This window comes from Scyliorhinus canicula, chromosome 25, assembly GCF_902713615.1.
Source record: "Scyliorhinus canicula chromosome 25, sScyCan1.1, whole genome shotgun sequence".
Lineage (NCBI taxonomy): Eukaryota > Metazoa > Chordata > Chondrichthyes > Carcharhiniformes > Scyliorhinidae > Scyliorhinus > Scyliorhinus canicula.
Window position 1 is genome coordinate 610328 of NC_052170.1, and position 26915 is coordinate 637242.

Sequence of the window (26915 nt, forward strand, 5' to 3'; positions counted from 1 at the left end):
CCACTCATCCCTCAATTTCGCCAACGTCTATATCCTTTTGAAGTTCTGCATTGTCCTTCTCAGTTTACAGTGCTTCCAAGTTTTGTATTGTCTAAAAATTTTAAATTGTTCCCCGTACACCAGTTTTATAATATTATATACACATCAGGAAAAGTAAGGATCCCAACGCCGATCCCTAGGGAACTCTAATACAAACCTTCCTCCAGCCTGAAAAATATTCAACATGTTGCTACTGTCCTTTTTTCCATGAGCTAGAACTTTTCTCACAAAGTGGGCTGTGCAGTTCTGTATTAAATGCCTTTTGGAAATCCATGTACTGCCTTTATCAACTCTCTTGGCCCCTTGAAATACATGCTGGCTACCCTTAATTAATCTGCACTTGTCCATGTGAGTATTATATTGGTCTTGAATTATAGTTGCTAGAACTTTCCCCACCCCCAAGTTAAATGTATGGACTGTAATTGTTAGGTTTATCCTTGCACCCTATTTTGAACAAGGGCGTAAGCGTTTGCAATTTTCTAGTCCTCCCCATTCTCACTCCTTCAATATCATTTGGCTGCACCTCAACCAGTCCTGTTGTCTTGTCAACTTGCATTACAGCTAGCCTACCCAATACCACCACCTCATCAATTTTAAACCTTCCTCGTGACTGAGTTTCCACCTCTTTCACCATGGCCTGCTAGCATCTTCCCAGGTCAAGACAGATGCAAAGTATTCATTTAATACTACAGAAACCCCATCCTCCATGTGTACCCCAATTGGCCCAACTCTGTTTTAGCATCCTGCGACTACTTATAAACGAATACTTTTGAGATTCCCTTTTATGTTAGCTGCCAGTCTCTTTTCATACTCACTTTTGGCTTCTTTATTTGCTTTTTATAAAAAAAAACGTTCCCTCCGAACCTTCTGCATTCAGTCTGATTCTCAATTGTATTTTCTACCCAACACCTGTAATAAGCAAACCTTTTCTTCTCCATGTAATTTCGACCTCCTTGACATCAGGGAGTTCTGGATTTCTTTGCCCTATCTTTTCCCTTTGAAGGAATGTACCAAGACTGTGCACAAGCCATCTCTTCTTTGAAAGTAGCCCATTATTCAGCTACCTTTTCGCCTGCCAACCCTCGGCTCCAATTTAATCTGCCAGATCCGTTCTTGCCCCATTGGCTTTCTTATGTTGTATAGTTCAATGCTTTTTCCATGGTAATCTTAAATCTTATGATACAATGATCACTGTCTCCTAAATGTTCTTCCACTGGCACTTGGTCCACCGCATTCCCAAGAACCGTGTCTGACAGCACATCCTTTATCATTGTACTGGAAACACACTCTCGGAACTCTTGACCCTTTACATTACCACTACCCTAGATTTGGGTAAAGTCCTGTATTATAAGTACTCTATCATGCTTGCACTTCTTTGTAATTGCCACAATCTGTTCCTCTACATTAGTTGGTGCCTATAAACTACCCCAAGTAATGGAACTGCTCCATTTTTGCTCCTTAGCTCTAGCCAAATTGATTCTATTCTTGCCCCCTCTGGGATATACTCTTCTCCAGCATGGCAATGCTCTCCCTAATCAATAATGCCCCCCCCCCCCCACCTTGCCTCTATCCTGAACACACTGCATCCAGGATTATATAACACCTAGTCCTGCCCTTCCTTGAGGTAACCACAACATTGTAATTCCACATGACAATCTGCACTGAGAACTCACCAATCTTATTTACCATACATTAACATTTTACTTTTCGCCCATTAGACCCCCAGCAGGGTTTTAAAACAGAACAAGTATGCACTATTTCCATATATATTATGCACAAGTTACCATGTCCCACAATACAACTTGGTGCAACATAGATCATAGAATTTAGAGTGCAGAAGGAGGCCATTTGGCCCATCGAGTCTGCACCGGCTCCTGGAAAGAGCACCCTACCCAAGGTTAACACCACCACTCTATCCCCATAACCCAGTAACCCCACCCAACACTAAGGGCAATTTTGGACACGAAGGGCAATTTTTCATGGCCAATCCACCCAACCTGCACATCTTTGGACTGTGGGAGGAAACCAGAGCACCCGGAGGAAACCCACGCACACACGGGGAGGATGTGCAGACTCCGCACAGACAGTGACCCAAGCCGGAATCGAACCTGGGACCCTGGAGCTGTGAAGCGATTGTGCTATCCACAATGCTACCGTGCTGCCCATCCCAGTGCTTTCTATTAAAGTAAAATTTTCAGTTTCCCATCATGCCTGGGAGGAAGCAGCACCAGTAATCAGTAACTTGCCTTTTTTCTGAGTTTTCTTTTTCTTCTTGATGGGAGACTTGTCCTCACCAGAGTCTTCATCCATGGGCCGCTTCACTGGAGTGCTGAATGCACTTGGGGGAATTTGAACTGAAAAATTCAACAGCATCAAATGTTAACAGACACGGTAAACAGATCATCAACAAATACTAACAAGTGGCAACAGATTTATATGCACACAATAAGTTTTCATATTACAGAATACGGAACGGGCCCATTCCCCCTTGGTTTATGGTACATTGTACAACATAAAAAAGGTAGCTACTGTGTAGGATTAATCAAGGCCAGAAATCGCCTAGGGCAGTTTTGATTGTTTACAGGATTGGAGAGGAATTTCGCAGAGTCCTCCCCTTTGATTCTGCCTCTACCCAATCGCCTAACACACATCTGATCCACACGGCTACTTCCAGGAGATCAGTTTTGGGTAGGATAGCTAGTGTACACAATATGTGGGATGTGTTATAGATGACTCGAAGGGTAATTTCCTGACAGTCATTGTTCAAAAAGAAATAATTTTTTGTTCTGTGCAAATCTCAGTTCAATGTAAGTTGGGTATGGTGGAAATCAGGGTTTCAAGTGTGAGTGAGTATAGACATTTCTGAAGAATCTGTAACAGAGAACAAAACAAAACTGGAAAGATATGCCATTCTGGCAATGTGGAGGGCAGTTACTGAACTGAGCCACAGAAGTTGCTGATGAACGTTTAACAAAAGAATAGAGCATTATTAAATAAGGAAACATAGAAAAATAGGAGCAGGAGGAGGCCATTCAGCCCTATGAGAGCCTGTTCCGCCATTCATTAAAAAATTTTTTAAAAATAAATTTAGATTAGACATAGAACAGTACAGCACAGAACAGGCCGTCCGGCCCTCGATGTTGTGCCGAGCAATGACCCCCCCCCCCCCAACCTTACTTTTTAGGACACTACGGGCAATTTAGCATGGCCAATCCACCTAACCCGCACATCTTTGGACTGTGGGAGGAAACCGGAGCACCCGGAGGAAACCCACGCACACACGGGGAGGACGTGCAGACTCCGCACAGACAGTGACCCAGCCGGGAATCGAACCTGGGACCCTGGAGCTGTGAAGCATTTATGCTAACCACCATGCTACCGTGCTGCCCCGTTAATTAGCCAATTATTTTTTCCAATTAAGGGGCAATTTAGCGTGGCCAATCCACCTACTCTGCACATTTTTGGGTTGTGGGGGCGAAACCCACGCAAACACGGGGAGAATGTACAAACTCCACACGGACAGTGACCCAGAATCGAACCTGGGACCTCAGCACCGTGAGGCGGTTGTGCTAACCACTAGGCCACCGTGCTGCCCTGTTCCGCCATTCATAATGATCATGGCTGATCATCCAGCTCAATAGCCTAATACCGCTTTCCCCCATATGCTTTGATCCCCTTCGCCCCAAGTGCTATATCTAACTGCTTCTTGAAACCAGTGTTTTGGCCTCAACAACTTCCTGCGGTAACAAACTCCACAGGCCGGCCACTCTGTGGGTAAAGACATTTCTCCTCATCTCTGTCCCAAATGTAGCCCTGCTGCTTCATGGCGTCGAGGTCCCAGGTTCGATCCCGGCTCTAAGTCACTGTCCGTGTGGTTTGCACATTCTCCCCGTGTTTGCATGGGTTTTCCCCCCACAACCCAAAGATGTGCAGGGTAGGTGAATTGGCCACACTAAATCCCCCTAATTGGAAAAAATGAATTGGGTACTCTAAATTTATATAATAAAAATCTCTGTCCTAAATGGTCTACCCCGCATCCTCAGACTGTGACCCCTGGTTCTGAACACACCCACCATCGGAAACTTCCTTCCTGCATCTACCCTGTCCAGTGCTGTTGGTTTCTATGAGATCTTTCCCCCCCCCATTCTACTGAACTCCAGCGAATACAATCCTAACCGATTCAATCTCTCCACGCAAGTCAGTCCCGCCATTGGGGGCGGCACGTAGCACAGTGGTTAGCATTGCTGCCTATGGCGCTGAGGACCCGGGTTTGAGTCCCAGCTCTGGGTTACTGTCCGTGTGGAGTTTGCACATTCTCCCCGTGTCTGCGTGGGTTTCATCCCCACAACCCAAAGATGTGCAGGTTAGGTGAATTGGCCACGCTAAATTCTTCCTTAATTAGAAAAAAAATAATTGGGTACTCTAAATTTATTTTAAAAAGTCAGCCCCGCCATCTCAGAATCAGTCTGATACAACTTTTGCAGCACTCCTTCCTCAGATAAGGTACAAACAATATTCCAGGTGTGGCCTCACCAAGGCCCTGTATAACTGCAGCAAGATCAGTAATTGGCTTGCTGTAAGAAGACAAAGGGTGGTGGTTGATGGCAAATGTTCATCCTGGAGTTCAGTTACTAGTGGTGTACCGCAAGGATCTGTTTTGGGGCCACTGCTGTTTGTCATTTTTCTAAATGACCTGGAAGTGGGTGTAGAAGGATGTGTGAGTAAATTTGCAGATGACACGAAGGTCGGTGGAGTTGTGGATAGTGCTGAAGGATGTTATAGGATACAGAGGGACATAGATAAGCTGCAGAGCTGGGCTGAGAGGTGGCAGATGGAGTTTTATGCGGAAAAGTGTGAGGTGGTTCACTTTGGAAGGAGTAACAGGAATGCAGAGTATTGGGCTAATGGCAAGATTCTTGGTAGTGTAGATGAACAGAGAGATTTCGGCATCCAGGTACATAAATCCCTGAAAGTTGCCACCCAGGTTAATAGGGCTGTTAAGAAGGCATATGGTGTGCTAGCCTTTATCAGTAGGGGGATTGAGTTTCGGAGCCACAAGGTCATGCTGCAGCTGTACATAACTCTGGTGCGGCCGCTCCTGGAGTACTGCGTGCAGTTCTGGTCACCACATTATAGGAAGGATGTGGAAGCTTTGGAAAGGGTTCAGAGGAGATTTACTAGGATGTTGCCTGGTATGGAGGGAAGGTCTTACGAGGAAAGGCTCAGGGACTGGAGGTTGTTTTCGTTAGAGAGGAGAAGGCTGAGAGGTGACTTAATAGAGACATATAAGATAGTCAGAGAGTTAGATAGGGTGGACAGTGAGAGTTTCTTTCCTCGGATGGTGATGACCAACACGAGGGGACATAGCTTTAAATTGAGGGGTGATAGATATAGGACAGATGTCAGAGGCAGTTTCTTTACTCAGAGAGTAGTAGGGGTGTGGAACGCCCTGCCTGCAACAGTAGTAGACTCGCCAACTTTAAGGGCATTCAAGTGGTCACTGGATAGACATATGGATGAAAATGGAATAGTGTAGGTCAGATAGGCTTCAGATGGTTTCACAGGTCGGCGCAACATCGAGGGCCGAATGGCCCGTACTGCGCTGTAATGTTCTATGTTCTATCCCTGCTCCTGTACTCGAATCCTCTCGCTATGAATTCCAGAATACCATTTGCCTTCTTTACTGCCTGTTGTATGTGCATGCTTACCTTCAGTGGCTGGTGTATGAGGACACCCAGGTCTTGTTGCACATTCCCCCCTCCTAATTTATGGCCATTCAAATAGTAATCCACCATGCCATTTTTGCTACAAAAGAACTATAATACACAAATCCTTCACCTCAACTAAACCTACTCCTACTATACCTTTATAAATATATACACAGATTTGGAAGGATAACACAAGTCACAAAATCTATCTTATACACCTGCATTAGTCCAGTCCATATAAACCAACAGGCGACTGGTGATCAGACACGCGTCACTTTGAAACCAAGTGACAGATACCACCGAAAACAACTTCTCTGGATCTCTCTTCAACTCCCCCGAGAAGCTGGTCACACTGAGCCATCTTGTCTCAGACGTGGGGTCTTTTAACTTGGGTTTCCAATCTCCAATTTTGAAGAACTTGCCCTGGAAATTATGCTTTCACTTGGACACCTTCAACAAGGATCCACCCCTCGGGTTTCAGATTTCTCACCAGATATTCCTCTCCCTTGGATTGCATTCAAGCTGCATCTGCACACACTCAGGTATCCAGCTGTACCAACATAAAACTCTGTTTCACAGGCCCATAGTAAGGCCTTTAGTTCCTTTAGTTCTCCACTGATCATCTGTCTTCTCCCAAACTCATCTTTTTCCAAGTTTGCTTCCAGCAGCATCCTCTTTAAACTTAAAGCCTCCCTCTACTCACTCCTGATTTCACTGAACAGGACTGTTTCCAAAATTCCTATTCTTTTCCTCTGTTCTTATCCTTTAACACAAGTTTTCTTGCGAACTTTTTCCTTTTTCTTTAGGACCTGCTCCCCAGTTCCTTCAGCCAGTGCACTGCTGACAACTTGTTATCTCTTGAAATCCAAACTCACTCAACATTCACTGTTGCATTAGAGCAACTCATCAGTTCTTATTTTCATCAGCAATCTTCTAGTTTGTCCAGTTAGAGGCTGGAACCCTTCACTTTAGAGCACAATCACCAACTGAGCTAGAAACTGCTGTTCTGTCTCTATGGCAACAGCACAGTTTATTCACTTTGCTTTTTAACTTGCTCAAATTTCAAGTGTGGTAAAGCCTCATTAAAAATGCAAGTTATACAACTGTTCCAGACCTACTTTCTCCACTTGAAAATGTAACGAGACCCAGGCTCCAACTTTTTAAACCAATGAATAAAGAAGATGAATTAAAATTTATTCCTAATACCCATAACAAACGTATTTCTTCTGGGGGCCATAACACCATACCTATACCATTTCCTGCAGGTTTGTATATAGTTACAAGTAGTAATAAATATTTTTCTGGAAGGCAAGATGTAACTAGTGGGGCGCCACAGGATTCAGTCCTTGGGCCCCAACTATTTACAATCTATATTAATGACTTGGATACAGGGATAAAAGGTACTATAGCCAAATTTGCAGATGACACAAAAATAGGTGGGACAGTAAGTTGCAGTGAGGAAATAAGAACCGTACAAATGGATATGATAGCTTAGGAGAATGGGCCAAAATGTGGCAGATGGAGTTTAAGGTGGATAAGTGTGAGGTCACCCATTTTGGTCGGAGAAATGGGAAGGCAACTTATTATCTAAATGGGGAGAGACTTTGGGAGTTCCGATGCAGAGGGATCTGGGTGCATGAGTCACAGCAAACGAGCATGCAGGTACAGCAAATAAAGAAAGTCCAGAATTATGAGTTACAGTTTGAGGATAAGGGGTAAATCTTTTAGGACTGAGACGAGGAGAAATTTCTTCACCAGAGAATGGTGAATCTGTGGAAGTCGCTACCACAGGAAGTAGTTGAGGCCAAAACAGTGTAATTTCAAGACGGAATTAGATAAAGCTCTTGGGGATAAAGCAATCAAATGATAAGAGGGGGAAAGGCGGGATCAGGGTATTGAGCTTGATGGTCGGCCATACCGTGACGGACAGCACGGTAGCATTGTGGATAGCACAATTGCTTCACAGCTCCAGGGACCCAGGTTCGATTCCAGCTTGGGTCACTGTCTATGCGGAGTTTGCACATCTTCCCCGTGTCTGCGTGGGTTTCCTCCGGGTGCTCAAGTTTCCTCCCGCTGTCCAAAGATGTGCAGGTTAGGTGGATTGGCCATGATAAATTGCCCTTAGTGTCCAAAATTGCCCTTAGTGTTGGGTGGGGTTACTGGGATAAGGTGGAGGTGTTGAACTTGGGTAGGGTGCTCTTTCCAAGAGCCGGTGCAGACTCGATGGGCCGAATGGCCTCCTTCTGCACTGTAAATTCTATGATATCATAATGAATGGCGGAGTAGGATCGAAGGGCCGAATGGGCTCCTCTATTTTCTATAAGCTAAAGATGATCTTACCTTAGACAAGGCAAACCAGCTAGTTAGACTGTCTTGAGCTGTGTGAGCAACATGGAACAATCCTAGGGGAGAGAATACAACATGGGGCAGAAGCCAACCCTCACTGCAGCCTGTCAGGGGCAATCCAAGTCAGGGAAAACAATTCCTGAAGTACCCAGCAGAGTAATCCTACCAGTGCTGCGATGCAAGGCACTCTCACAGGAGAGATCAGTGTCCTGCGACTACAGCCAATACAACAAAGGCACACTTTGGCAAACCGTACAAGTCAAAACACCAGCACCGCATAGATAGCCAAAGTTACACCATGAGTTTGAGACTGAAAACCCACAAGAGAGGCAGCGATGCTTCAAAGATTTCGGTTTTTAATTTTGGAATACTGATATCCTGGTAAATGCTAACCCAACAAATGTTACATTAGATTGGAGTACCATAAGCACAGTCCTGTTAGACAAACAACTGTGGCTCAAAGGCCTGTGACGAAGAACGGACGGGGGAAACTCTCAATCACTGGCATGATCTTGGAACCACTTGGGTATGGCAGTGAACAGATTGATGTACGCCATCCTTAACCAGCCTGTGTCTCTCTTTTTCTCCTGGGCAGACATGCCCACATCACCCTGGATCTTCCTCAACAGCAGAGAATGTCAAGACTACCATAGTCTTTAGCCTGACAGAACAGCATGGTCCCGAGTACTCAAACTCGAAAAAAGGGTACTGCAACCCTGATTTCACCCTTGATCTCCTCTTGTGGAGCAGGTTTGTCCATGATCATTCCAGGTCTGGGAAAGTCCCAGTGGTCAGATCAACCTACCTGCCCACAAGATTACCATGATACCTCCACTGGAAGTGACACGAGAAGTTGATGCAAACACCACCACCAGAGGGTCACTCAGGAGAGAGTCCTGTCAAGTGGTCATCATCTAATCCATTGATTGTTGGGACTCTCTCCCGAGGTCTCATTTGCCGAAAGCCAGAGAAGCACGAAGGAGGGGTTTAAAGGTAGACATCCAAGACACACCCCAGCGAAGACTCAATGTGGAGGTGACCATTTGGAAGACAGAACAGAGAAGGAAGTAAATCAGCGAGACCCACCTTCGCAACAACTGAGAGACTCCGGGAATAGGACCCATGGCTCACCGAGTCCATCAATACAGGTAGAATAACGAACCGTGGGAATCTTTAGTATATGGTTTTGGGCTAATTTAAGGGTCAACGTTGTCATTGAATAAAATTGGTTTGACTGATGGGCCGAGTGGCCTCGTTCTGCACTGTCGGGATTCGATGACTCTGATTTGTCCCACACAAGTGCCAATGACCTGTTGACCTTTATTTTCCTCGCTAATAAAGACATCTGGGTAAAACTTTTGATTAATACACAGGTCAAAGTATCTTGAGATTTTACAGATACAACTGATAACAATAAACAAAGATGTACCTGTTAGGCAGGGAGGAAGTGGTCGAGCGAGGGAACCATGGGTTACTAAAGCAGTTGAAACACTTGTCAAGAGGAAGGAGGCTTATGTAAATATGAGACGTGATGGTTCAGTTAGGGCGCTTGAGAGTTACAAGTTAGCTAGGAAGGCTCTAAAGAGAGAGCTAAGAAGAGCCAAGCGAGGACATGAGAAGTCTTTGGCAGGTAGGATCAAGGATAACCCTAAAGCTTTCTATAGATATATCAGGAATAAAAGAGGTAAGAGTAGGGCCAGTCAAGGACAGTAGTGGGAAGTTGTGCGTGGAGTCCGAGGAGAGGTGCTAAATGAGTATTTTCCATCTGTATCAACACGGGAAAAAGACAAAGTTGTCGAGGAGAATACTGAGATACAGACTACTAGACTAGAAGGGCTTGAGGTTCATAAGGAGGAGGTGGTAGCGATTCAGGAAAGTGTGAAAATAGATAAGTCCCCTGGGCCGGATGGGATTTATCCTAGGATTCTCTGGGAAGCTAGGGAGGAGATTGCTGAGCCTTTGGCTTTGATCTTTAAGTCACCTTTGTCTACAGGAATAGTGCCAGAAGACTGGAGGATAGCAAATGTTGTCCCCTTGTTCAAGAAGGGGAGTAGAGATAACCCTGGTAATTATAGACCAGTGAGCCGTACATCTGTTGTGGGAAAAGTCTTGGAAAGGTTTATAAGAGATAGGATGTATAATCATCTGGAAAGGAATAATTTGATTAGAGATAGTCAACATGGTTTTGTGAAGGGTAGGTTGTGCCTCACAAACCTCATTGAGTTCTTAGAGAAGGTGACCAAACAGGTGGATGAGGGTAAAGCAGTTGATGTGGTGTATATGGATTTCAGTAAAGCGTTTGATAAGGTTCCCCACGGTAGGCTATTGCAGAAAATACAGAGGCATGGGATTCAGGGTGATTTAGCAGTTTGGATCAGAAATTGGCTAGTTGATAGAAGACAAAAGGGTGGTGGTTGATGGGAAATGTTCTGACTGGTATCCAGTTACTAGTGATGTACCACAAGGATCTGTTTTGGGGCCGCTGCTGTTTGTCATTTTTATAAATGACTTGGGGGGAGGGTGTAGAAGGATGGGTGAATAAATTTGCAGATGACACTAAAGTCGGTGGAGTTGTGGACAGTGCAGAAGGATGTTACAAGTTACAGAGGGACATAGATAAGCTGCAAAGCTGGGCTGACAGGTGACAAATGGAGTTTAATGCAGAAAAGTGTGAGGTGATTCATTTTGGAAGGAATAACAGGAAGACAGAGTACTGGGCTAATGGTAAGATTCTTGGTAATGTGGACGAGCAGAGAGATCTCGGTGTCCATGTCCATAGATCCCTGAAAGTTGCCACCCAGGTTGAGAGGGTTGTTAAGAAGGCGTACGGTGTGTTAGCTTTTATTGGTAGAGGAATTGAGTTTCGGAGCCATGAGGTCATGTTGCAGTTGTACAAAACTCTGGTGCGGCCGCATTTGGAGTAATGCGTGCAGTTCTGGTCACCACATTATAGGAAGGATGTGGAAGCATTGGAAAGGGTACAGAGGAGATTTACAGGGATGTTGCCTGGTATGGAGGGAAGATCATGAGAAAAGGCTGAAGGATTTGAGGCTGTTTTCGTTAGAGAGAAGGTTAAGAGGTGACTTAATTGAGGCATACAAGATGATCAGAGGATTAGATAGGGTGGACATTGAGAGCCTTTTTCCTCGGATGGTGATGTCCAGCACGAGGGGACATAGCTTTAAATTGAGGGGAGATAGATATAGGACAGATGTCAGAGGTAGGTTCTTTACTCAGAGTAGTAAGGGCGTGGAATGCCCTGCCTACAACAGTAGTGGACTCGCCAACACTAAACGCATTCAAATGGTCATTGGATAGGCAAATGGACGATAAGGGAATAGTGTACAGGAGCTTTAGAGGGGTTTCACTGGACGGCGCAACATCGAGGGCCGAAGAGCCCGTACTGCGCTGTAATATTCTATGTTCTAAAGATGTGCTGTTAACATACAGAAGACTACAAAGACTTTCTTAACAGACAAGTTCTGTAACCAACACCATTACAACAGATGACCTAGTATTTGTTTGGAAACTTATAATTGATCTGTAAATTGTGTGATACAAATAGTGAAATCACAAAGCTATTTACACTTTAAATTTAAGGGCTGCACATGTTGCACTTCCTACCTGTGTAATCCACTGGATTTTCATTTTTTGGCTTTCTAGGAAGTTTTGACGGCAGCGGATCCATTCCCAATACTTTATGCAACTGCCCAAAAGCAGCCAGGCGCAGCGCATGCTAAAAAGATGGAGAGGTTTTAAAATAGTTAATGTAATGCAATTCGGAAGCACAGAACCAAGCTGTTAAAATGCAAAGTAGTTCTTACCTGACTGCTTTGGGTTATGTCCTCTCTCTGCTGTCTGGTAAGACTGCCAATGGCATCTGTAGCATCTTTTTCACATGGATCATAGATACCAGGTCCATCTATAGTGAATGCAAGGAGAGTGTTAGTGAGATGAAAATAATAATAAATCTTTATTGTCACAAGTGGGCTTATATTAACACTACAATGAAGTTACTGTGAAAAGTCCCGAGTCGCCACATTCTGGCGCCTGTACGGGTACACTGAGGGAGAATTCAGAATGTCCAAATTACCTAACAGCACGTCTTTCAGGACTTATGGGAGGAAACCGGAGCACCCAGAGGAAACCCATGGACACAGGGAGAATGTGCAGACTCCACACAGACAGTGACCCAAGCCGGGAATCCAACCTGGGACCCTGGAGATGTAAAGCAACAGTGCTAACCATTGTGCTACCATGCCGCCCATAAAATTAATTCGCCACTGGGTGGGATTGTACCACCAACCTTTCAGTTAACAGCAGAATGCACTAACCGATTGCGCCACAGAAATAGAGATCAGAATAGCAACACATTTCGTCCCTTAATCTGAAAAGGAAAACTGAGCAATAGGGACAACTAACCAATGCCATAATGTAGACCAAGGCATCTTGGGGCAACCGAAATAAAAACAGGTAGGCAGCATATATCCTTATGTACCAACAGAAACACCAATTGAAAAAGGCCTCTGTGGCGCTGTTTCTTCATGTGATCCGATATAGAATGGAAGAAAAATGACTTCCCGGTTGTTCTTCTTTTGTTTTATAAATTTAGAGTATCCAATTCATTTTTCCAGTGAAGGAGCAATTTAGCGTGGCCAATCCACCTACTCTGCACATCTTTGGGTTGTGGGGGCGAAACCCACGCAAACATGGGGAGAATGTGCAAACTCCACACGGACAGTGACCCAGAGCCGTGATCGGAACCTGGGTCCTCATTGCCGTGAGGCAGCAGGGCTAACCACTGTGCCACCGTGCTGCCCATTCCCCGTTGTTCTAGCGACCAATGCAGTAGCAAGATGACATCACCATCATCGCTACCACAGAAAGTAGTTGAGGCCAAAACATTGTACGTTTTCAAAAAGCAGTTCATTTTGCAACTTGGGATAAAGAGGATCAAAGGATGGGGGTTGAATCAGAGTTGAATGACCAGCCATGATCATAATGAATGGCAGAGCAGGCTCGAAGGGCCGAATGGCCTCCTCCTGCTCCTATTTTCGATGTTTCTATGTGCCTCCTTTACAATAAAGAGGTGACCTTCTGGTAAAGTTACAGAGGCCCTGCCACAGACAACGATCTCACCTATCTTGGACTTTTAGCATTAATGGCTGTCGGAACTAAAAGTGCTTCAATTCCAATCAAATCAATAGTTGGACCAAAGAGTCAGGAAACAAAAGTAGAAGTGATAAATATATTTAACAATTTCAATTATTTGTTAACATCTGGCAAAAGCATCAACTGTGTCAAGCACGTACCCATCATTAAAATTCCAGAAGCCAGACACTCCAAGACTCTTCGCATTGCCTCTCCTGCACCCAGAGGTCGGTTCGCAGTTCCAATTGCTTTTTCACAGATCAATTCTAAAGGCTAAACACAAAAGGCCAAATTGAAGCCTTTGCTGTGAAGTTGATGATGTATGCTCAAATCAATCCCTACACAACTAATAGGTGCATCTGAAGTGCATAACTTAATAGTACTGTATGAAGATGATATCTGATATGGTAACAAGATAATATTTTTGATTCAAACTGGTATTATGCAAGACATCAATTAAACTGGTTAGAGGTGTGTATGGTGAGGTGGGTGGACAGGAGGCCTGGGGACGGGGGGAGAAGGGAGGAAAGAAATACAAGGTAGAAGAGAAAGGTATAGCTGGATTACAATCAGAAAGCAAACCATCTTCAGCTACTTCAATTACCTTCCTGTTATATATTTAGAAATGGAAACATTGACTGATGATTGCACAATGTTCAGTTCTGTCTGGGGCTCCTTAGATACTGTACTGATGCAGTCCCTGGCTACAGCAAGACCTGGGCAGTGTTCAGGTTTGGGTGTTAATGTGGCACAAATGCTATTTGTCATGTAATAACTTATCAGGCAATGACCATCAGGAACAAGAAAGAATCTAAAACCATCTCCCCATGACATTCAATGTTACCCTCAATGAATTCTCCATCAACATTCTGGATTTACCATGGTTCAACCACAAATACCATGGCTCTAAGAGCAGGTCAGAGGCTGAATATTCTACAGAAAGTAACTCGCCTCCCAACTTTCCAAAATCTGTCCACCATCTACAAGGTACAAGACTGGAGTGCTGTGGAATACCCTCCAATTGCCTGGATGAGTGCAGCTCCAGCAACGCTGAACAAACAATACCATCTGGGACAAAATGCCCATTTAATTAGCATTCCACCCACAACCTCCATTACCGGTACACAGGAGCAGGAGTGCTAACCAGACAAGATGCACGGCCCGTGAGAACACCACTGTCTGCCAATTCCACTCCAAGTCATACAACATTTTGAACTGGAAATATATTTCCATTTCTTCATTGTCACTGGGTCAAAGTCCTAAACCTCAACAGTAGTGTACGTAGAACATACTGTAGGTGTACAACACTAGTTAGAATGCAGTAGTTTAAAAAATAATAATAATCAAATTCGAAGTTGGAAATTGAATGACATGCAGGGTCAGGTGAAGAAATTTGGGTCTGTCAAGGAGACTGAGCTTAAAACCACCAATTTCTCAAGGGAAATTAGGAATGGGCAATAAATGCCGACTTTTCAATAAATCCCACAATACATGAATGAATTAAAAAAAATACAAGCACAGGCTGGATTTAAAAACAACTCAAGAAAAATGTCCCACACACACACACACACACCATTAATCTTCAGACTATAGGTCTAAACAATGATGGCTCTGATGACAGGAGCAATAAGCTAGAAAACATGTTCACATACCCATCCTTTAAGTGGTGCCCAGGTGGGAACTCTTGAACACAAATCCCGTAGAACACGGATGACAATGACACATGACTTCAGCCCGTTTGCCCTGGCCTAGAAAACCGTCGAGCAGAAAGTTAGTGTCTCAGTTATTGACCAGTGAGCAAATTCAGCATAAAATGCCAATGTTCAAATCTGCAGTGCTACTTTGTCAAGGGTAAAAAAGTCTTTACATTTAAAAATGAGAGCTATATATCAATCTAGCATTTTAAAAGTGAGCAAAATTACTCTTAAAACAAAGCAGCAACAATGCAATAATACACAAAATAAATTAACATGTTAATCCCTGAAACCCCCTCCCCAAATGAAGAGCTGCATCTTACTAAGATTACACTCAGTTACTTAAGTGCTTATTAGCAGCTGTGCAGAGACAGAAGCTAAGTGTTGCACAGAAATTTAAAATTCCAATATCAATTCAACACAGGTAATTAATAACTGAACACAATCAATAATTTTAATAAAAAACTTTCTACTTTAGACAATAATGTAAGAACAAGATCCAAACCTGGAACCATTTGGCGTGTCGCAGGGACGCCAAGGCGGTTAGGCATTTCTGCCTGTCCAATACATCCGCAGGCTCACTCATCGTTACTGTTTCTATTGATGAAGTGGAATAAGAAGACAGGCAGTTTGACCAAGGGGTTTCTGTCATGCGGCGGGGAGCGGCAGCATCCTATTGGGCAAACAGGGCTCCCCACCAAAGTCAAGTTGTAGTGAACACTCTCTCAACATCTCTATTGAATCTACTTGTGTTGTAGCTAACCATGGAGAACACTAGTCTACACCTGAACACCAAATGAGCAGACAGAGCCTGAACGAGTGTACACTAATGCCTGTAGTATTATGTCTGCATTATTTATCACTTTAAAATGCTGTCCTAAACAGTTGCTGTGGGCCTAACTGCATTTTACTGCTGGTGGTGCGGAGGAACACTATTCTACTGGTTATGAGGTATTGCCTAACATAATAACGTGTTTAATGAGCTACGCTAGGAACCAGAAAAAGGCAACTATCAAGTAGGCCTAGGCCTCTGTCCGGGGGAAACCCCCTCTGCCCACGAGGGTCGACTGCCCAGGCCCCCATGACAGAGAGCGTCCAGTTGGTCAAAGGTCCAGCGTCCCTAAAAGAATTGACAAACTAGAAGGCTTGGTAGACGTGATGAAATAGTAAATCCACAGGCAATATCAAAAAGATCAAAAACACCATAAAAAATGTTATATACAGTGGGAAACTGTCGAGCGTCTGTACAAAGCAGTTGTGTGCTTAAAAACTGTGGTTGTTCAGATTTAGACCGTTATCTGAAGTCTAACAAGTTGGTGCACAGGCTTTCAACATCAAATGAGATATTAGCTCCACTATTACACTGCTCAGTCTCCCACTGCATATTCAAAACTTGTTGACGTCTGCACTGCAGCAAAAAACTGAATGGTCTGGTGCTTCCATTACTGACCAGAGTTTCAAATAAAATCAGTTTGCCATGGATATTCCTGACTAATGAGTCCAAAGCCAAAGCCATCAACAGATTTGACAATATATTAACTCGGCAAATCATAATTAAGTAGCACAGGTTCTGGAGGCATACCAGGCAGCAAAATAATAGAATACTTGCCAGATTGGCTGAAGCCAGAGCCCAGCTTGGAAACTGCATTGATACACTGAGCCTCAGGCACCAGGCAAGTCCCACTATCAAACTCCAGCCCGTGCCGAGTTCAGCTATCCTTCCTGCAGCATCCGATTTCAAAGTATAGAACAGTGGGCAAATGAGCTGATCTCCCACCATGTAAAATTCAAACAATGTAAAAATAACGGTAGCAAAGGACAATATAGTAGCTTACAAATAATGTCTTTGAATAAAATAAGAACTTGTAACTAAGCATGGATATAGTTACTAAAACTAGGCTTAAGCTTTATGCATTGAATCCTGAACTGCCATCCATAAATGAGTTGCCCAGCAGTAGAATGACATGTTAGTAAACTGGAAGCATGCTACCTGGTTTTTAACCCATGCACCCAGTGATGTTCAAGGTCAACCACCTCAGACATTAAAAACTCAAGCACAAGAACCAAATTGATCAAGAATCAATCACTTACATGTGCCAAGTAAATAACTTCAGATTGCTCTAAAATCTGCCAAGTTAAGCTAAAGGTTTGATTGCAAAGCTGAGTTGATTTACAAAATAGAACTCAAAAGAAAATTGATGTGCAAGGTGACCGATAGTCACTTTTCCCTGGTGCCAAATTGGGGATATTTAGAGCTATTGGCACTGCCCACTAGGCACTGCTGCTGTAACTGCCATGACCAATTGTCCACAGCCAACTTACTACAGCCACAAAGTTCCCCAAATACTCTGGAAAGCAACATTTGCATGCTAGACAGCGGACTCTAGTCAATGGAATCATATCACAGATAATATAAACAGAAGCTTGCAGTAATTCCCAATTGAATCTCTATAATCACAATAAGACTAGTCTAATGATAATTACCAGCCAGGGATAGGTGAGCATTTAGAGCTCTTAAGCTCATTTAGTTCCCATTAAACTGCATAATCTTTGCCTTCACTTCCACTTCTGCCAAACAATAATCCAACCGTCTGAATATACCTAATCAGCAGCCTCCTGGATGAAAACTGTCAGTACTTTAATGGGAAAAAAAATCCATAAATAAAACTGAAGACTACCTCAAATGAGTGTGATGGCTGATTTGAGACCCACACAGTATAAAGATACATGCATGTCATGTTGGAACTTCAACAGCTCAAAATTAATAAAAACATTGGATTCAAATCAGGCCATGAAGAGCCAAACATTACCTAAAACTCTGCCAGCCATGTATCAGGTGGTCTTTTTCAGAAGCTAAGCAACATTTGAAAAAGGCCCAACAGTCATTTTTGCTGCAATGCAAACTTACTCGCGTATAAACCAGTGGTTTTGAACAACTTGCATACATGCACAGTCAAGGACATTTCTCAACTTAGCTTTAAGGCTTCTAAGGTTATTTGTTCAGAAGCCTGAAGTCATTTTATTACAGATAGATTTAAAGTAGTAAGAATATTTACTGTGTATTGGACCACCAAAAGGCTACAATTGCAAAGATAACATGTCAAGCAGTTACAGGATGTAAAGCTGCAGTATACTACAGACCATGGATGCCTCAGCTGCCATATGGAGGTACACAGTAAGACAGTTTTAAAAGGGATAGATATAAAAGGTGACCTCTGATGACAACAATCTCAATGTCTATGGGTGTTAATAGATGGAACTTTTTTCAGGCCGTAGCACAATGACTGGTACATACTCCAATATGGCAGAACTAGGCTAGTCACTCTTGCAAGATTTAACATTTAAAAGCGAGACACTGCCATTCATCGAAGACTATGCTACTTGCTCCCATACAATTTATAAAAGAGCTTTAAAAAATTCACTAGTACAGTAATCCCACATTTAGCGTGTCTAATATCTTCCAGGCAAATGGCATGCTAAATGAAATAAAAATTCCCATATGATATGTAATAAGGATGGGTCATGTTCCTGACCTCACTGTTCCTCCTGCTGACACAGAAATCATATCACAGTAAAAAGCATATTTTAGCCTCCTCAGCCCCACAACATAGACGCAGGGGTGATGAGGAGTGAGCACCAGCCTGGAGTCCAGGACCACTACTGGGCCTGGAGTTCTGGTACTTTTAGCAGCTGTTTGCAGATGGGCCCGACCCTGCAAACAGCCCGATGACAGGAACAGAAAAGATGCAGTCTCACCGGGAGAGGCTGGGAATTGGTCCCTGTCCCATCAGGAAAGCCCAGTATCATTCAGGAATAATAATAGGAGTAAACCCTTGTGGCACATCAATTGTGCTAAAAAAAAGTACTGATGTTGTAGCTGGCAGTGCCATCAGAAAATGTTGCCAACATGAAACTTGCTCTAAAATGAAAACAAGTCATTGGAAAGCGCTCTAAATACAGGATTACTGTATAACCCAGCTCCATATTTGGGTCTGCGACTGCAAGTGTAAAATTACCCCTCTCCCAACCACCACCAAATGCCTACTTGAATTAAGTCCAATTAATCAACATGTTAATCAGCTGCGCACAACTTTATACACCAGAACAAATCCCAAGGTACTCAACATATACAGTGGTTTAGGTCCCACCTCCTTGAATCACAATCCATATCCCAAATTTCTTCTGACAAGACTATCTAATAAATAGCTTCTACCTGCAGACCCAATGAAGGAATGAAGTTGGGAGCAAGTGAATTTTCAATGCCCATGGTGAAATATATAAATCTGTAACTGTCAACGAGTTAGTGAGTTTTTACATATCAAATGTTTTGAAGAGGGTGGTCAGAAGAAACATAGTAAAAGAGCACAGGAGAAATGCACTACCCTTCATGCAATTCTCCTGACAGCACAAAAACATTGAAAATGCACATCACTGCAGGCAGAGTGATTCATATGGTCACTAACATACTCTTGCCTCCAGTCGGCCAAGAGAGGGCTCTCGCCACCAATAGAGGTGAAGATGTATTGAAAATGCCACGTGGAAACTTTGATTGAAGATGGCACCCTCAAGGCTAATCTTCCAGTTTCAGCCCCGCAGTATATTCAGTATCTGTGATCTTATTACAATCTCTGTTTATGTGGCAATTCAATACAAAAAAAAGATGTTAATTATGTCAAATTTACTCAGTCTGGTTTCTTATTTTAGAGAAAAACTACTCCAAGCAAAAATAAATTTGACAGCACTTGTACTGTCAATTCATTCTTGGGTGGAATGTAGTTGTGTGCTAGCATTCATACATTAATGAACTGTGGAGATTGGACAATCAGACCTCAGATAACCAAGACCTTCATCCCCTCTGTCTAAGCTCGATGTGAAGCCATGTTGTGTTCAAACAACAGTTTTCCACTAAATAAAATCTTACTGTCTACACTGCAGTCAACATCAGGTCACAGAGGATACGGCAATGAATAAGATCATGTAATCAATCGTATCTTAATATAATATATTGCAGCTTTAACCTCAAAGACATGACCCACGAACAAGCTATATTGACGGCCCAATAAACATTGTAAGCTGCGGGTTGGAGTTTGCCACCTACAACCCATCCTACCTCCAGCAGCCTGCTTCTCAAACTCTTCTCGAACCAGAGGGGAGGTCAACTTGATCTTCAAGGTTAGTGGCTCCTCTTTGTCATTCTTTATAATAATGGCTGCATCTTTAATTGAAGGATTTATTTCGTATTTTTCCTCAGTAATAGTCTGGACAAATAAAACAAAAATTAGGTGTACCAATTCTCTTCGCTATCTTAAACTATTAAAAGGCACGTCCACACTACTCTGACATTGCCCGTTTTAATATTCGGATAATGCCACACAATCCAGATTAATGGATTGGTTTAGGTTCTACTTGCTGGAACCAGTCCCAATTCTCTTTGACATTGCAGAATTGGTGGTCAACTTTACTTTGCCAGTACTTTTAAGATGAACTCTAAAATTAAACATTTGACCTGGAAGAAAGTATTTCTTACCGCAAATTGTACAGCCAGATTATCTTTGACCTTTGTCAGTAACGACCTGGTAGGTTTGTCCCGGCACAACAGCACAAGTTCAAGGTCAAGATCTCCCTTGAGAAGGAGGCCCTTGGCTACCAACCCAACTCTCATCACCCCACGTAGGGTCCGGCTGGCATTCTGTTCCGTAGACTTCTGCTCCCTATTACGGGAAGGAAATTAAACATTTCACCTCTAGACCATTACCGAAACACACATCATGTTATCACTCAAAGATTTTCTAACATCCAAAATTAGATAGCATATTCAGCAGCCAACATAGAAAAAAAATAAAAATAAATGGGAGGCTAATATATAAATTGCCAGCATTGTCTTCACCCAAGAACATTAATGTGGTCCTGACATTCACACTCAAGCTTCCTTTAAACATATAAATTTGGGAACAGAATAGATAGGATAGATGCGGGCAGGTTGTTTCCACTGGCGGGTGAAAGCAGAACTAGAGGGCATAGCCTCAAAATAAGGGGAAGTAGGTTTAGGACTGAGTTTAGGACGAACTTCTTCACCCAAAGGGTTGTGAATCTGGAATTCCCAGTGAAGCAATTGAGGCTCCTTCATTAAATGTTTTCAAAATAAAGATAGATAGTTTTTTGAAGAATAAGGAATTAAGGGCTATGGTGTTTGGGCGGGAAAATGAAGCTGAGTCCACAAACGATGAGCCATGATCTCATTGAATGGCAGAGCAGGCTTGAAGGGCCAGATGCATACTCCTGCTCCTAGTTCTTATGTTCTTTATGTTCTTAATAGGGATCCTGCCATATTGGCAAGCTGATACCAGCAAGGTGACAGAATCAGTGGTTTTGACAGATATTCAAGTGAACCATTCAACTACCTAAAAAAATAAGTCTCTCAATGAGGCAGGAAAAAATGTTTGCAAAATAATATCTATCTAAAATAGAATCCAATTAGCTTAAACTGAGTATTGGGTTAATAGGCAAGCTTTACATTTAAGCATTTTATGGTATGTTTGTTTGTTATTTACAGCACAGAAGGAGGCCATTCGGCCCATCGTGTCTGCACCGTCTCCCAGGCTAGTCCCATTCCCCAGTCCTTTCCCCGTAGCCTCGAAATTCAGCACTTTCAAATATATATCCAGCTCTTTTGAAACCTCCAATGGAATCCGCCTCCACCTCTCTCCCAGACAGTGCATTCCACACCCCAACAACTCTCTTAATAGATTCTCCTCATCTCACTCCGAGCTCTCTTGCTGACCATCTTGAAACTGTGGACCCCCCCCCCCATCACTGACTTACCAACTAGTGGAAACAGAATATCCTAGTGGTGCTGGTAGATAGATAAGTATTGGGCAGGATACAAGGGATAACTCCCCGACTCTTCTCCAAAACACTGCCATGAAATCTTATGTCCACTGGAGAGGGGATGAAGTAGGACTTCTGTTTATAATCTCAACTAAGACAAATCTACATCACAAATTCCTACAGTGCAGAAGGAGGCCATTTGCAGCATCTAGTCTGCACCGAGAACACCCCACCCAGGCCCACTCCCCCGCCCTATCCCCCTAACCTGCATATCTTTGGACATTATTGAATCATAGAATTTAGTGCAGAAGGAGGCCATTCGGCCCCATCGTGTTTGCACCACCCTTGGAAAGAGCACCCTACTTAACCCCACGTTTCCACCCTGTCCTCGTAACCCAGCCACGCCACCTAATGTTTTGTACATTATGGGGCAATTTTGCATGGCCAATCCACCTAACCTGCACATCTTTGGACTTTGGGAGGAAACCGGAGCACCCGGAGGAAACCCAAGCAGACACCACACAGTTACACAAGGCGGGATTTGAACCTGGGTCCCTGGCGCTGTGAGGTAGCTGCGCTAACCACTGTGCCACCCTCAAGTTGTTATGGATAGGCATTGGCCACTTGAAGAGGAACAAGGGCTTTTTAAAAAAGATCTTTGTGAGGTTATGCAAGTGGCATAATAAAATAAAAATTGACCTGCAGAGTCTATTGGTTAAAGTTTTCCTTTAAAAGTATTCTGAACAGCAAATAACTGCCCAGCTTTTACCTTTCCTTTAAAGACACAGTTTAAGTATGCAAGCAATATGGAGGCATCAGGTTAGAAAACAATGAATCAAATTGTCGTGCATAGAATTTGAAAGTCTACATTTGTGATAGTAGCTGCATTATGATTACAGATTTATCTCGTGAGCTAATGTTTGTCATAAGAGTTTTTGCTTCTGTACACAATCTACCAGTTCAATTATTTAAAAAATGGCATACATGGTAAAGTTGTCATGGTCTTCCGTTCTGTGAAAGAAAAAGAAAAACAAGTCACCATACAAATGTACTTAACTGGTGGTGTCATCCATGCTTCAGCTCAGTCTTAACTACCCTTTCAGGTGAGTACACTATATCATAGTTATTTCAATTTTTTCAACAGTTTTAACATAGCACTGGAGTCCAGAATAGGGTAGACCACAAGCACCCCCTCCCTCAAGGCAAACACACATTTGAGCCACGTAACTTTTCATTTCTCTCACCACATAAAATTTCACAGGTATTGAAATGTTTGCTGAGAACAGAAATATTTCTAATAAACACATTAGAATTTATTCAGAGTCATCATTTTAAAAGCCACTAGGCTCAAATTTGTGACCAAATTAAATTGTCTACCATTATCGATCTAAACGTGATGCACTTAAACAATGTAGGAATTTTTTAAAAGGGTCGCTTGAGTGAATCATTTAGTCCATTTTTCTGGAATTGCAGCTTATCGATTCAAGTTATTCATATACTCTGGTGCCAGCTTCCTGGTTCAGAGTTTTGGGGATATTTGTTACCGTTTTTAGGAAGGGGCAATAACAGCAGGAGGTCAACATTTCATATAAACAGTAAATGGTGGGACCAATTAGGAGCCAAAATCAAGAGCTTCTTGTGGAGATAGTCAGTGGGCATCACTGGTCCTAAATGAATACTTTACACATCTACTTTACCAGCATGCTTACAATGTCGCAGATTTTTAAAAATATAACATTGGGGCCTCACGGTAGCATGGTGGTTAGCATCAATGCTTCACAGCTCCAGGGTCCCAGGTTCGATTCCTGGCTGGGTCACTGTCTGTGTGGAGTTTGCACGTCCTCCCTGTGTGTGCGTGGGTTTCCTCCGGGTGCTCCGGTTTCCTCCCACAGTCCAAAGATGTGCGGGTTAGGTGGATTGGCCATGATAAATTGCCCGTAGTGTAAGGTTAATGGGGGGATTGTTGGGTTACGGGTATACGGGTTACGTGGGTTTAAGTAGGGTGATCATTGCTCGGCACAACATCGAGGGCCGAAGGGCCTTTTCTGTGCTGTACTGTTCTATGTTCTATTATAGGACAGGATTAAAAATGGATAACGGTACTTTAAAGACTGGCTGTACTCGGGTGAGAAATCACTAAGTCCAGATGGGATGTATTACCGTAAAAAGCAAAACTGTCAACTTCAAAGACTCTAATCACATTCTTCCAAACATCGAGTATGGGGCTGATGACAAAACTGAGAGACTGTAAATCTTACACCCATCCAAAATGCGAGAATTGATCATTGAGGTAGCAAAACATTTAGAAAATCACAAGACCATGAGGCAGTCAACATGGTTTTGTGAAAGGGAAATCACTCGACACATTTATTAGAATTTTTGAGGATGTAACAAGCAGGGTGGATGAAGAATACCCAGTCAATGTTGCAAAAGATATTCAATAAGGTGCCACATAAATGTTTGATAAAGATGAGGAAAAAAAATCATTGATTGGTGTTTGTCTTTGGAATTCTCCTCCACAGGAGAACAGGGAGGGGTCATAGAAGACGGGCAGGAAAATGGGAGTTATGGCCACAATCAGGTCAGCCATGACCTGATTTAAAGGCAGAGCAGCCCAATGGGCTAGAAATCCCATTGTTGTGTTTATTTCTTAACAACTTAAAGTAGACACTGTTCATTCTCCAACTCATAAATCTAAAGTGCCCAAACCTTTCCACAATGCATGTTATTCATTTCTTATTTTATTACAACATTAATTCTACATACCCCTCCTTATTCTCTCCTTCTGTTGTTGGTGGCTCAGTCACTTCAGGAACCTCGGTTTTAATACTGGCCTTTTCTTGCTCATCCAACCAGTCAGAAACTGCTTTCAGTGCCCTCTCTGTGTGGGATACCATATTCTGAACCGCTTCCAGTTCTTCTTGAGTTGGGTAGATGGCAGCATGTTTTGCCATCACATGCCGGTCATCATTCACAAATATACGCATGGGACGCTGGAAAAAACAACATTTTAAATTCAAGTTTCCCCTTTCCAATTCAGTTATTAAGAAGAAAATACATTAGGGCAGCACGGTGGTGCAGTGGGTTAGCCCTGCAGCCTCACGGCGCCGAGGTCCCAGGTTCGATCCCAGCTCTGGGTCACTGTCCGTGTGGAGTTTGCACATTCTCCCCGTGTTTGCGTGGGTTTCACCCCCACAACCCAAAAAATGTGCAGAGTAGGTGGATTGGCCACGCTAAACTGCTCCTTAATTGGAAAAAATTAATTGGGTATTCTAAATTTATTTATTTAAAAAAAAAAGAAAATACACATTTCAAAAGGAAGCTGAATGGATGTACCTCACTTTATGCCTGGTCCAGATTAGAAACCCTTGCAACTATCAGTAATGATTACAAACATCTTGTTCTGATGGATACAAATCCTGCTGGGTGCGACTCCCATGTTTACCAGTCACATCCAACTGAGGATGCAGCTTTTGTGAATCTAGACAAAGACCACCAAATTACTTGACCACAGGTCACTGCGAACCTAGATCCCACACTCAAACATAGAGTTTGTCAGTCTGGTGGAGCTAAGGGAGAGGGATAGAGCTGCCAAGGGGTAGTGAGCTCATGTATCTGCAGGTTAGGGACTTTGCGCCAAAGGTCTGGAGGGGGTTCCCTAGGTTGCCGGGATACACACGCTGCTGGAGTGACTGCTGCTTCCGGATGTGGAAGGGGAGGGAAGAATTGGGGATATGAACAAGTAGCTGGGGGAACAGGCAGGTGAGCGGGTGGTGAAGATCAAGGAGAAATGGAACAGCAAATCAATTGGGGAGTACGGAGTGAGGACCTCCTCTTGTGCAAGGATGAGCCTGTTACAGTTTAAGATGGTGCACAGGGTACATGACTCGGGCAAGAATGATTGGGTTCTTTGAGGGGGTAGCAGATGAGCGCGAGAGGTGTGGGCGGGGGTGAGCAAATCACGCGCACATGTTTTGGGGTTATGAAAAATTGTGAAGGCTCTGGGCGGGGGTGTTCGCGGTCCTAGCCAGGGTAGTGGAGGAGGAGGTGGACCCAGACCTTTGGTGGTGATATTTGGGGTTTCAGAGAAGCCGGAACTCATGGAGAGGAAGACCGATGTCGTGACCTTCGTCTCTGATTGCATGACAGCAAATTTTGCTGGAGTGCCAGTCGGCTTAGCCACCGGGGGTAACGGCTTGGTTGGGTGATCTGTACGACTTCCTGCAGTTGGAGAAGTGCGAGTTAAGGGGCTCAGCAGGGGAGTTTGAGAAAAGGTGGGGGATGTTTGTGACCGTGTTTGAGGAGCTGCTCATCACTGGGGAGTGGGTGGAGGGTGAAAAAGGGGAAAAATCTGCACAGACTGTAGAGTTGATTGTTGGGAAGTTATGTTTCCTGGGTGGTTATTGGCTGCAACCTGCGTTGATACATGTTTGTAATAAAATACATTTTTAAAAAAAGTAATGATCATATTTTTCTAAAATATTAAAGCAGATTTCTTATTCCTTCAGAAATCAATCAGTCTAGTGTTTGGGAAGTGGACAGTGCAGCCAATGAAGGATGGATCCTCTCAAACTCACAGGATCTATTACAGAGATAAGAGAAGGGAACAAGACAGGCGTCAAACACATTGGGCAGATAGTCAGGTTTAGACATCTTCTTAATTTTTGTCAAATTCAGTCAAAATGGGATAAACAGAAGGATAACCCTATGAGTAAGGGAATCAAGGGTTATGGGGATAAGGCAGGGAAGTAGAGTTGAGGATCATATCAGGCCAGCCATGATCTCATCGAATGGCGGAGCAGATTCAATGGGCCAAATGGCTCACTTCTGTTCCTACGTCTTATGGTCACTTCCTATACAATTCATCAGATGCACTTCTGTAACAGTCACCAAGACTAATCTGTTTGCCCCCTATCAAAAAAAATAAATCAGAGAAGTGTTCTTGTAGAACACCAGAAAGTAAATGCCATGGAAACAGTAAACACATCATTACTTTTAAGTTTCAGTGAGTAAAACAAAGTGCGCCAAGTTCAAAATGGTAAAAGATAAATTCTGGACTGATCCCAGGAAGACAATCCTCACAAAGAAAGTGGCCAACGATTGGAAGACTCCAGGACAGTAATAAAGGTTGAAACCCAGAATCTTTCTG

General features: G+C 43.3%; 1 protein-coding gene across 6 annotated transcripts in view; it reads right to left on the bottom strand.

Moving 5' to 3' along the window:
- Positions 1–26915, bottom strand: part of LOC119957148 (interleukin enhancer-binding factor 3-like) — a 72558-nt gene that overhangs the window by 32353 nt on the left and 13290 nt on the right. For all 6 annotated transcript variants that reach the window (XM_038784917.1, XM_038784916.1, XM_038784915.1 and 3 more), the window contains 10 exons: positions 24533–24759; positions 22751–22777; positions 20466–20649; positions 20049–20196; positions 15444–15535; positions 14897–14992; positions 13406–13517; positions 11918–12015; positions 11718–11829; positions 2286–2393 (listed from right to left, as the gene is read on the bottom strand). In XM_038784917.1, the coding sequence (XP_038640845.1) occupies positions 2286–2393; positions 11718–11829; positions 11918–12015; positions 13406–13517; positions 14897–14992; positions 15444–15535; positions 20049–20196; positions 20466–20649; positions 22751–22777; positions 24533–24759 (1204 nt within the window). The remainder of the gene's footprint in view (positions 1–2285; positions 2394–11717; positions 11830–11917; positions 12016–13405; positions 13518–14896; positions 14993–15443; positions 15536–20048; positions 20197–20465; positions 20650–22750; positions 22778–24532; positions 24760–26915) is intronic.